Below are 12,041 nucleotides of genomic sequence, written 5' to 3' on the forward strand. Positions count from 1 at the left end.
CGGTCGGATGGTCGGTCGGTCGGTCGGTCGGTCGGATGGTCGGTCAGTCGGTCGGTCGGATGGTTGGTTGGATGGTTGGTTGGTTGGTTGGTTGGTTGGTTGGTTGGTTGGTTGGTTGGTTGGTTGGTTGGTTGTTGCTTGGTTGGTTGTTTGGTTGTTTGGTTGGTTGGTTGGTTGGTTGGTTGGTTGGTTGGTTGGTTGGTTGGTTGGTTGGTTGGTTGGTTGGTTGGTTGGTTGGATTGTTGATCGGTCAATTAAGGGGTCAGTTTAGGTTGCTTGGTTTAAACTAGACGGTTGTTGGTTGTACGTTTATGTATTGCAAAACGTTTTATAATTTTCACAGTTTATAGATATGTCAACAGTATGCTATCTACTACTACCTTTATATACATAACTTACTTACTTAGTCCTCTTCTGAGCCAGCATGGCTCTTAAGGCAGAAGGTAGCTCTTCCATCTGGCCCGGTCCGCTGCCATCTTTGGTGCCTCATCGAGAGTGAAACCATGGCTCCGCACTTCTTTGTCGATGGTTCTTCGCCATGTTTCCTTCGGTCGTCCTCTAGGTCTCCTGCCTTGAGGCGTCCATCTTAGAGCTGTTCTGGTTATACTATGTGGTGGCATGCGGCATATGTGGCCTAACCATCTCCATCGTCTGTTTACTAGTATCAACATTTGGTCTATTGTCATGAGTCTTGTTTTTAGATGGAGATTTCTATTGGAGATCGTTTTTGGCCAGAAGATTTTTTTTAATAATATATGTTATATACATAACTTATATACATAACACTGCTACACAAATATCTATGTGCACCATTAAAAATTAACTGCACAGCTCCATTTCAAAGATCTGTTGTTGAAGACAAGGAGATTTAAAAGATTAGTATTTACCTCCTTGTTTAAACTGTTTATGTTCTGATCATGACCAGTTCAGTGATGGCAGAGACATCTGAGAAGGGATGAAGAGGCCGTTGGGACTCTGGGCGTCGCCGTTCCGCCTGCTGACACGGCGAAGCATCTTCACCTGGGTCGGCATTCTCACAACCATCGCTGTCATCTACTTCCTCTTCCAGGTAACTCACTCACTCACTCACTCACTCACTCACTCACTCACTCACTCACTCACAAACACACAAAAAAGCACTTAACACCTTTTTCCTCATGCACAAAAATGAGTACCTAGCTTTGGTTAGGGGCATCCTATCCAATAGGACAAAAAAATGTCTCTAGCTGTCCCCATTTATGAAGATACCTTAACACCTCAAGCAAGTTTAAACCACAATTATTGAGTTCTTTCACAGTGTGAGTGGCTCAAACCTTACACTAGTTACAGTCTGGTCTCAGGGTTGACTTCTTGAAAAGGTGATATTCACCTGCTATGTCAATCTTTCCAAAATGTGTGACAAATATCGATATAATTAATTACTCATTATTTTTCTTTCATTTCTTTCCAGTTTCTCTCTGCAGACATCCTCAGCCAAGAGGTGGCCAAGAAGGCCAAGTCCAAGTTGCAGGAAGGGCTGAGCATCAGGAAGGACATACTGTACGAAGATGACCTGAAAGACCACAAAGAAAAACAACAACATGAGATGAAAATCCTGGTAGCCAACTTAAACTTGATTGAAGCTATTCCGACAAAGTATGCAGATTTCCTGAGAGGCGCAGGTCCGATTGAAGCTAAGATGTTGCTTGCAGGAATGAAGGAGGGATTCTTTAGTTGTTATGGGACAGAACATCGGATCAACATGACGAGGCTTAACGACGACTACTGTGACTGTCCTGAGGATGGTGTGGACGAACCAGGGACAAACGCTTGTCCTAAAGGAAGGTAGAAGAAAAACTTTGATACTAATCATGAAACTAGTAACTAGTTTCAATGCATCAGAGCTGTCCTCAGAACCTACAGACATACATGCGCATGTGATGAAGGCAAAATATGGTTTAGAAATTCAAAATGTGTGAAATTATTTTGGCACCTAGTGAAGAACCAGCTGGAACTCTCCTGCTTTGGACTTCTGACACAGAGAGAATTCACATAAAGGATTGGTCATCCAATCACAACACGAAAGATTTTAACAATTATGGAAGCATCAACAGATTTACAAGGACCGGGGGGAAATTCTATCTGCAATGAATAGTTCTGCATGATGGCTCAACTTTTCTGACTGCACCTCATGATGAGGGGGATCAATGATGTTGATGATGTAACTCAAAAGTCAGATAAAAACTTAACTGGGTGGAAAGATAGCTAGATATAGGGTCGGCAGTTTTTCTGTCAAATTGTAAACACAACTTTTCTTTCTCAAGTTTTACCATCCAGACTTTTCCAGGTTCTTCTGTCGGACAGACGGGAGGTACGTGCCGTCCAGCAGGGTGAATGATGGGATATGTGACTGCTGCGACGGGGCTGATGAGTGGGGCGGGGTGGAGCTGTCAGAGGACGTCAAACTGCCAGGTATGACACCTGTCAATCATTACACCTGTCAATCATTTACACCTGTCAATCATTACACCTGTCAATCATAGTCTGACACATGTCAATCATACAGTCTGACACCTGTCAATCATTTACACCTGTCAATCATGTACGCCTGTTAATCACAGCCTGACACGTGTCAATCTTATAGGCCCCGTTCCCACTAGGGTAAAATTCTATCCTAGTGGGAATGGGGCCAAGGTTTGACACATGTCAATCAGGAACACATGTCAATCACAGTCTGACACCTGTCAATCATTTACACATGTCGATCACATAGGCCCTTTTCCCACTAGGATGGAATTGCTCGGATCAAAGACAGATCAAAGCAAATCTATTCAGCTTGATCCGGACAAGTCTATCCTAGTGGGAAAAGGGCAAAAGTATGATAGCTGTCCATCGCACAGTCTGACAAGTGTCAATCATAGTCTGACACCTGTCAATCACTGGAGGCCTTTAAGCCAGGAGCTTGGATGATTTATTCAAGGCTGAATTTTGTTTTGTAGTACATATGTACAAACACTGCCCATTTACAGTTTCCTCTGCTAATACAATTACATGTATCAACAAGATTTAGACCATAGAAACAAAGTTTGTAAACTGAATGTGGATCAGATATTCTTACAGATAAGTTTAAGTTTGACTATTGCCTCACTCCAATTTACAAGTTCTGGAATATGCTGACACTGTTGTCTCCAGGATCTGTTATCACCAGTTGTCCCTGTGTTGCCATGGCAACAGCCCATTGCCTCTTTAACATGTTCATGTCTGTAGTGATGTGTTTGAGGAATTTTCCTGTCTTGTCGAACATCTCCACACGACTGTTTCCCGTGTCTACCACGATGATGTTACCTGCCCTGTCTGTACAGATGCCACGGGGATACTTCAGCTGACCTTCACCACTTCCCCAGCCTCCAAACTGGAACAGAAACTGTCCGTCCTCGTTGTACACAAAGACAAAGTGACTGAAACAGTCTGACACAAGAATGTTCTCTTTCCGGTCCACAGTAATGTACTGTGGGTGCTTCATCCCCTGCTGCTGACCCACAGTTCTCACAAGTGTTCCATCTGGCCTGAACATCTGCACTTCACTTTGACAGTTGCCCATGTTTACTGTGGTTTGTGTGATGAGGATGTTGTTCCTCTTGGTGTCCACAGCAACTCCTCTGGCCCACCCTGTCTTCTGTAGGTCAAACTTCCTCAGCACCCTGCCCTGTTTGTCATACTGCACAGCAAATTTAGCAGAGTCTGTATTCCCCACCACCCACAGGTTCCCCTCCCCATCCATGGCCACATCATATGGTTCCATCTTCTGTTCACCTAATACGACTGTTGGGAACTTGCGTAAAATTGTTCCCTGCAGGGTGAAGACTTGGACTCTCTGGTTCCCTGTATCTGCTACAAAGATCTCCCCTTCCTCTGACACTGTAACACCACGTGGACCCTGGAACTGTCCTGTTCCTGACCCCTCTTCACCAAATGTCACTATCTGAGGCTGATGCTCAACCTGTCTTTGGTTGCCATGGTGATGACCTGTGCCCTTTTCTGCTGGTGCAGCCGCCATGCTGATGTGCAAAGTCAAAATGTTGCTTGGAACAAGTTAGCTATGGGCTGGACTACAAGCTAAATAAGGGAGGCTGAATTAATTATTTGGACCATCTTTTCTTCAAATCCTTTGAAACTTGATAACAAGTGTTTGCAGAGAGGAATGATATTATAAAAGATTTTGTAATCTTAACAAATGAAGTTCAAAAAGCTGACTTGTAAAGTACTTTCTGCTGGTCTTCTATAAGGCTAGCTTAATATTACCCCTCTTTGATGCGTGAGTTGGTTTGATCCAAAATTGATAACTGTTAGCAAAACTGGTTTTGCAGCTTTTGGTCATGTGCTAGTTTGCTCTGAGTCTGACTCCAGTGGAGATATAATTACTGGACTAGAACCAAGTCTAATTTGTAATACATATGTCTGCAACAAGCTCATATCACAAACTATTGTTCAAAAGATATATCAAGTACATGTTGAACTGATAATTCAAGCATAAACATAGTACATTTACATAGCAGGTTGGAGTGTTGCATGCAGTTCTCTGCTAGGTTAACAGAGGGAGCTAATGCACAACAGTTCTATGGTTCATTAATTTATAATTGATAGTACCAAGGACATTATAGTATAATGTCCTTGCTAGTACCTTGTGGAGAAGGTTCCTAAAGTAATCTTTCTACTTCTCAGATGTTCTGTTGTATATAACATATCATGGCTGTTAATTTCTAATTTCATTCTTTGTCAGCCAGATATAAAAATTGAATAGATTTATATGTTTTGAAGTGTGCCTTATACATGTATAATTGTTTTTGTTTGTTGATTTTACAGATCCAGTGAGTCAGCGGCTACACCAGGTCCCTTGTCTCAACTTTTGCAAGTCTTAGAATCTGCCAATGTGGGTCATGAGAAGTGGGAGAAAAGCTGCAATAATATTGGTTGTCAAAGCTACTCAACACTTATATTAATAGTACATCTTTGTACTGTTTTTGTACCGTTGATATAAAGTACAAGATATTTTGTGTTAGATTCAATTTGATGTAAGTTGAAAGATTTGTTAGCAATTGCAATAATAAGCTCATGAGTGATAGGCATATGAATTATTTTCAAAGATTTTACATGTAACTTGGTTCCTATGAAATGACATGTATTGGTTAAAAAATGTGTACAGTGTGTATTCTCTTGGTTCTTTGAAAAGAAAGCAAAGTACTGCAGGTTGGCACAGTTTAACAGTTTAATCTGGTAAGAGTGTGTAGCTTGTATTTGGTGAAGACAGGCTACGAGTTACCTAGAATGCAGGTACTAGATAAGAGCAAGAAGCACTGATTTTCCCACACCTGATAAAAACACAAACAATGAAAGGGTTTTACCCATAAATTAACAAGCAATAATGATAATGAAACAATAGATTTTCTATAAAACTTGTTGCATTTTGAATGCTTGTAATATATTAGTTAAAACAATGTATTTGCTAGGTATTTCCAAATACATATATATGATTGTGTATTTGATGATTATATTTCAACAGTCAATGTTGTTCATATTTTGATATGTGTATATTAATCAAGAAAGTTACCATATTTCATGAATATGGACTCATAAAATTTACATACAAAACATATTAGTGTGCCAACAGAAAAAGACGCAACAATATCACAATTATTTTCAAACTTTAAGCTGCAATAAACATTCTCTGCAAGCTACATTTCTTCGTCTTTCAATTCCTTTTTCAAAGAATTCATTGGAACGTCATTTATAAAAATATGTATGTTAGATATTTAGTTTTTGATACATTTCTATACTGAATATTGCAACACACCAATTTTCAGAAAATCAAAACCAGCTCACTATGCAAAACTAAAATGAGGCAAAACATCATCACAAAAGTACTGTGAACAATGCAATATAAACTGCCTTCTACTACACAACCAGATGGAATGTCCAATGAAAGATAGCAACAACAGCAAGCTCTATGTTGTAATTACAAGAAGCATACTAGTATGTAAAAGGCAGTTTGTTCATACACGTATATAACCTGGAACTCCAGGCCTTGTGAGGATGTATTCACAGTGCTTTAGGACTTTCAACTGGCAGGCTAAGTAGTACACATGGACCCCATTCCCTACCATTATCAATGAATTTGCTTCTACATTCAATTTCCTTTTCATGGAATTCACAAGAAAAGCAAAGCAAAGCTCACTATGCAAAACTAAACAATCAGCAAAAACCTTATCACAAAAGTACTGTGAACAATGCCTGTCTTCAGATGTTTCCCTACTAGTATACAAACTGCCTTCTACGTACTACACAACCAAATGGATTGTTCTAATTACAAGAAGCATAATATGTAAACTGTAAAAGGCAGTTTGTTCATAGTATATAGCCTGGAATTCCAGGCCTTTTAGGGTTGTATTCACAGTATACTTCAAGATTTTCTATATCCCAGCCGGGCCAACTGGGAGGCTAAGTAGCAACAAACAGGAAAATGCCAGGTTTCGTGCAAGAGCACTACTTTCTGCCAACCAAACCTTTGTTAAGACTTTTATATCCCAGCCATCTGTGAGGCTAGGTAGTACACATGAACCCCGTTCCCCACCAGTGCCACCATGTTAACCAGCGAGGAGATGCCGTGGTACTTAAAGAACCGCTTCCGCACGTTCTGGTACTTCTGGTCCTGTTGGATCTTGCCGGCGGGGTGTGTGCCGACCTCGTGTCCGTGGCCGTGTTCCTTCTCTATGGCGTACTGCTGGTTCATGATGTCCAGACTGATGGGACCGACCACAGCAGCATTCAGAAGGGCAGAGACAAACACAGCAACCAGGATCCCAAACTAGAGAGAGAGAAATAGAGATGCGGTCATTCTATAGCTAGCTGCCACCAAACGGGGGTTAAGAAAAGCAGTAAAATTTAGCCAAATGTAATACACATGTAATTGGTCAGGAGAGTTTGAGGGAGTCCACTGAAAAAAAAGAGAAATGTAGTCAGTCAATGTCAAAAGTTCCTTCCCTCATCTACACAATGTATATATGGTGCATAGGACGGTGCCCTTCTCTGTTTCTGTAACCCAAGTGGCCGTGTTCCTTCTCTATGGCGTACTGTTGGTTCATGATGTCCAGACTGATGGGGCCGATCACAGCAGCATTCAGCAGGGTAGACATGAACACAGCAACCAGGATCCCAAACTAGAGCAAGAAAGAAGAGATGCTATTAGATTACCAATGCAGATGCTGAACGCTACCCACAAACAAACACACCTGTCCTTGGTGCTGAACACTATCCACACACAAACACACCTGTCTTTGGTGCTGAACACCATCCACACACAAACACACCTGTCTTTGGTGCTGAACACCATCCACACACAAACACACCTGCCCTTGGTGCTGAACCACATCCACACACAGGTAAACCTGTCCTTGTTACTGAACACCATCCACACACAAACATTCCTGTCCTTGGTGCTGAACACCATCCACACACAAAAACACCTGTCCTTGGTGCTGAACACCATCCACACACAAAAACACCTGTCCTTGGTGCTGAACACCATCCACACACACCATCCACACATACACACACACTCACACATACACACAGAGGTGAACATGCCTGTCCCTGGTGCTGAATACCATCCACACACAAACACATCCACACACTGGTATTAGGGGTGACAAAATAGACATTTACGAATGATTGTTGCACACCTCGACCTGCTGGTGTGTTGTCAGGTTTCCATGGCGATACTCGTACATGTAGGTTACCATGGCAACCAGTCCTAGCACACTGCCCATGGTGAAGTACTTTGGGAACAGGTGACCCTGGATGTGACCAAATGTGTGACGGGGGAGGTTGTGGAACATCGTCAGGCCTGAAACACAAAAAGATTCTTCAAATTCAACTTGAGAACTCGGATAATCTCCAAAACAGGTGGTTGCAAGACAGTATCAAATTCGCAAGACAGTATTAAATTAGCAGGGCAGTATAAAGATGCCTGCTGCCTAAATGCTTAGGCCCCTTGCTCCGTGATACCAGTGCAAAATAGAAAGCCCAATAAAAATGTCTAAAAACACATAAAAAATAAGCCAAAGCCTAAACCTCTGCTTAGAGAGTAGAACTTCTGAATCAGCATTCTAGCATACAGAGCCATGTTTCAAGAAGACATTGGGGAACAAAAGTACTACATGAAGCTAGGAGGTTATTTATATCTTAATTAAATCTCCTTGCATGTAGTCATGTCTTCTGGACTTAGGTCAGATAGCTGATAAAGATATGGTCAAAATTCTGGTGATTCGGTAAAAAATTCTGGTGAATCAGCAGTTTATTTCTGTACAGCTGTAACACAATGACACATCTGCCACAAAGGTGACCCACACCAAGTCCCAAAGTGGGCTAAGACACAGAAGAGGTGGAGAAACTTGACCAGTGTGCTGCTATTCTCCAACTCAAAAGAATTTGACCACCAGATTTTTTTACCAAATCTCTCGGTCTTCACCAGCTATCTGAACCAAGTGATGTGTAGACACATGGTTTTTCTGCATAGTTGATGTCATATTCAGATTAATGATGAAGATGTACAGAGAGATTTGGTAAAATATTCTGGTGAATCATCAAATTCTTTTGAGTTGCAAAATAGTTTATTTTTCATTATATGTATAGCTATAGAACAGCGACACACCTGCCACAAAGGTGACCCACACCTGTGTCCCAAAGTGAGCTGAGACACAGAAGAGGTGGAGAAACTTGACCAGTGTGCCACCGGACCCCTTCTCATCTCCTGTCCCCTGTCCTGGGAAGAACAGGAAGGAGGCTACGATGGCAGCCAGCAGCATCATAGCATGGAAGGGCTGGGCAAAACTAGGGGGGAAAAACATGTATGAGGAAAAAATATATTAACAACTTGTAAATGTAACTTGCTTCTTTCTTTTTTGTACTTCGAATGATAACGTTCAAAATAATTCAGGTGTATTTTTATAGATACATGTTTTCAAAACTGCAGTAACTTTAAGCCATGGAGGTGAAGTAAATAAACAGATTTGAACGAAATTACGAAATAAAAAAAATCGGAAAGCCTATATCCAGTTTTCTAGATTATATCATGGCATTGTTTTAATGTTTCGTGTTAAAATAGTCTGTTTGTAAAACGCCATATGTTTATTTAATGTACCATATTGTAGCTACAATGACTTGCGAAATTTTGAGCTGTTACGTGTGGTACGTGCCTTACGTGCGCTACACAATGATCAAATTAGACTATTTTCAATTAAAAGTACAGTCAATTTTCTTGAATCTGAAGCTACCATTTTAAGTAAAACTTCCACTACTGCTGGAGTTAAGACATTAGATGTGCATTTTGATTTTGAGCAGCTGATATACATGTATCAAAAATACAAGATTCAAGTTTATGAAAGGCGGGGCTATACTTAAGAAAGACGATCTCATGATTTTGACTTTGAAAATTTAAAATGGCAATACACACACATGCACAAGAATTACCTGTACGTTGGCCAGTATTTCCGCAAGTTTTCAAACGCCATATTGACCTACAAAAGTAAAAGAAACACCAAAACCGAGGAAAGATATACAAAGACGTGTAAAACGCGGAAGTGAAAAGTTTGCAAGAAAGATGGATGACCTCGTGTGACCCCACATGACTTTTGACCCATTACGTCATTTCCGATTCCTACAGGAAGCGCCACACTGTCCCAAACACGGAAGTTTGACGGGCCGGTCTTTCAAAGTAAGTCACGCTTTCTTACTTTTCAATACGTTTTTATGGCATTTTATTCTCCAAACAAATAGCTGTATTGATAGTCGGTACGTTTTTGTTGTTATAAGTGTTTTTCTTTGTGTAAAATGTTCAAGAAAAGTGTCAAAATCTGCCCCAAAAGATGGTCCGAAAAAATGGCGTCTCGACTTGAGGTTTCAAAATTATTTAGGACAGTTTTAGGAAGAGTCACGCGATAGTCTTTGGGCGTTTTCCCGCTGGAATTCACGTCTGATCCAGTAGAACAGTCTCCTGGTAATGTTCTGGTGTTATTCAGGGTTAATTATACTGGTTATTTTCTGGTCCAGTGGTTAATAATCGTGACAGGGCATGACCGAATGGCTTAGCCCGGATACGTACATTTTGTAGTCACTAACATTTCCTGTGTGACAAGTTTGGGCAGAGTTGAGCTTCTACAGTTGTATTTGGAATTTATTTAGCTCCTGGTTACGAAATGCATTGTTATCCTTCCATTTTCATTTGTTAAACATCAATTATGTGTCAAAGAAACTATAAAAGTCCGTATTTACTGTATAGTTTTGCCTTAGTTTTGACTTGTACTTTTGTAGTGTAATTTATGGAAATTTTATGGAGTTTACAATGACATACCAGCTCGTTAAGGGTTCCTTACATAACTTTTTCTCGTAAAATGCAACAAATTTAACAAATTAAATCTTTCTTTACTGTATAGGCTGAATTTCATGCATACCAAAGGAAATAGAGGCAATATAATGTTGACAAGTTGATGACAACATGTCGTCATCTTGTTAAAAACGACAGCTGTTTCTTGCGCTGATGAAATATTAGTACTAGTATGATAGATTGAAATGGTAATTTGTTTTCAAGGGGCAAGATTTTGCACGTATGAATAGACAATTATGTATACGCATGACGTTCCATATTTGATTTTTAAAAGCCATATCTATTCCACCGGTAATACTGTAAGATATATGTAATGGTAGAAATGTGTGGCATTATCTTCATATTGATACCTGACACAAATATCATATAAAATGTAATACTATTCTTTGCTCAAAAGAGAGGGTATTATTATGTAGGTCATTAGAGTCATGGGGTGTTGCTTTGGAATGCAGTCCAGTTGTCTTGTATACATGCTAGACAGCCCCAAGGCATTTTTACTTGTAATTTTGGCCGACTTTTATAATACTAGTACTTACCCTTATTCGATCCTTGTCTGTACAATACATATCAATGCAGAATATAACGCTGAATTCAGATAACATCAGATTAACCTTCTATTAAACAAAAGCAGATGCTTGTTACTGCAAACCCAATTTTCCAGCCAAAGGCACATGATAATTGTGACTTACTGTATGATTTTATGGTCCCACACTCACTGTATTGCATCATGTCCAAATGTCACAAATGTTCTTTGTTAAAAGCGCTACAACAGATGATAAAAGCTACAGCAGATGTTAAGAGCTAGCCAGAGTACTACCCGATATGATGTACAAAATGTATTTGTATAACTTTTCAAGACGTGTTTAATCAAACATTTCAGCCTTTTCTGTATAATAATATATACAGTGTACTTGTAATCACATGTACAGTATATGATAAGTCAACATTTATCACAAATGTAATTTGAAAATAACATGGAAAAGTTTTGAGAATTTATTGCAGAAAATGTGATGTACATTTCTTTCATTTCTCTAACCCCCAGTAGTTCTTTTTAAATGGACTACATTGTACACACATGTAATGAAAAGTGTCTGTGTTTAAATTTGATATACCAGTACCATGTATTTGAATAACTTTTCAAGATGTGTAACCAAGCCTTTTCTGTGTAATACATACAATGTATATTACATGAGTCTTTGACTTTGTGAAGTACATGTTAAACCAACATCTATTAGTACAATGTACTAGTCACTACTAGTATTAGGTTTAAGATATTGATGCCAAATTATATATATTAAGTTTAATCTCATGAAAATTATAGTAGAAGGTGTGATACACATTTCTTTTATTTCTCTACCCCTACTACATGTAGTTATTTTAAAGGGACTACCAACACGTAAATTAAGCTTGTTCCAATTTGATATACTAGACTGGTAGGAAGAAGTAATATCCTGAGTGTCCCATATATAGAACTGTGCAGTAGGATGTGTGCCAGTTAGTACCCTGCACGGAGCGGGTATCAGATCTAACTGAGGAATCTGTGACTTGTTTCCCCGAGGAAAGACTGGATTTACTAACACTCTGAAGGTGACCTTCCCCTTAGCCTGGGTACCATCCTACTTGT

At 39.8% G+C, this 12,041-nt stretch overlaps 4 protein-coding genes across 5 annotated transcripts in view; 2 read left to right on the forward strand and 2 right to left on the reverse strand.

Annotated features, from left to right (window-relative positions):
- Positions 1–4,957, forward strand: part of LOC109464815 — a 5,396-nt gene extending 439 nt beyond the window's left edge. The window contains exons 2-5 of the mRNA XM_019761888.1: positions 926–1,069; positions 1,451–1,824; positions 2,327–2,451; positions 4,843–4,957. Coding sequence (XP_019617447.1) covers positions 956–1,069; positions 1,451–1,824; positions 2,327–2,451; positions 4,843–4,898 — 669 coding nt within the window. The 5' untranslated portion in view covers positions 926–955 and the 3' untranslated portion in view covers positions 4,899–4,957. The remainder of the gene's footprint in view (positions 1–925; positions 1,070–1,450; positions 1,825–2,326; positions 2,452–4,842) is intronic.
- Positions 3,134–4,223, reverse strand: LOC109464814 (tripartite motif-containing protein 3-like). Its single transcript, XM_019761887.1, has one exon. The coding sequence runs from the start codon at positions 4,034–4,036 to the stop codon at positions 3,134–3,136; it is 903 nt and encodes a 300-aa protein (XP_019617446.1). The 5' UTR covers positions 4,037–4,223.
- A 622-nt stretch (positions 4,958–5,579) lies between the features above and the next one.
- On the reverse strand, positions 5,580–9,628 carry LOC109464818 (transmembrane protein 205-like). The gene is made up of 4 exons (XM_019761892.1): positions 9,505–9,628; positions 8,687–8,865; positions 7,716–7,879; positions 5,580–6,841 (listed from the first exon to the last, which is right to left on the reverse strand). Exons 1-4 carry the CDS (start codon positions 9,543–9,545, stop codon positions 6,554–6,556), a joined length of 672 nt encoding a protein of 223 aa, XP_019617451.1. The 5' UTR covers positions 9,546–9,628; the 3' UTR covers positions 5,580–6,553.
- A 31-nt stretch (positions 9,629–9,659) lies between these two features.
- Positions 9,660–12,041, forward strand: part of LOC109464834 (PTB domain-containing engulfment adapter protein 1-like) — a 19,398-nt gene continuing 17,016 nt past the window's right edge. For both annotated transcript variants that reach the window (XM_019761913.1, XM_019761914.1), the window contains exon 1: positions 9,660–9,748. The gene's annotated coding sequence lies outside the window, so the exon portion shown is untranslated. The remainder of the gene's footprint in view (positions 9,749–12,041) is intronic.

Source organism: Branchiostoma belcheri, unplaced genomic scaffold, assembly GCF_001625305.1.
Source record: "Branchiostoma belcheri isolate BF01 breed outbred unplaced genomic scaffold, Haploidv18h27 scaffold141, whole genome shotgun sequence".
Classification (NCBI taxonomy): Eukaryota; Metazoa; Chordata; class Leptocardii; order Amphioxiformes; family Branchiostomatidae; genus Branchiostoma; species Branchiostoma belcheri.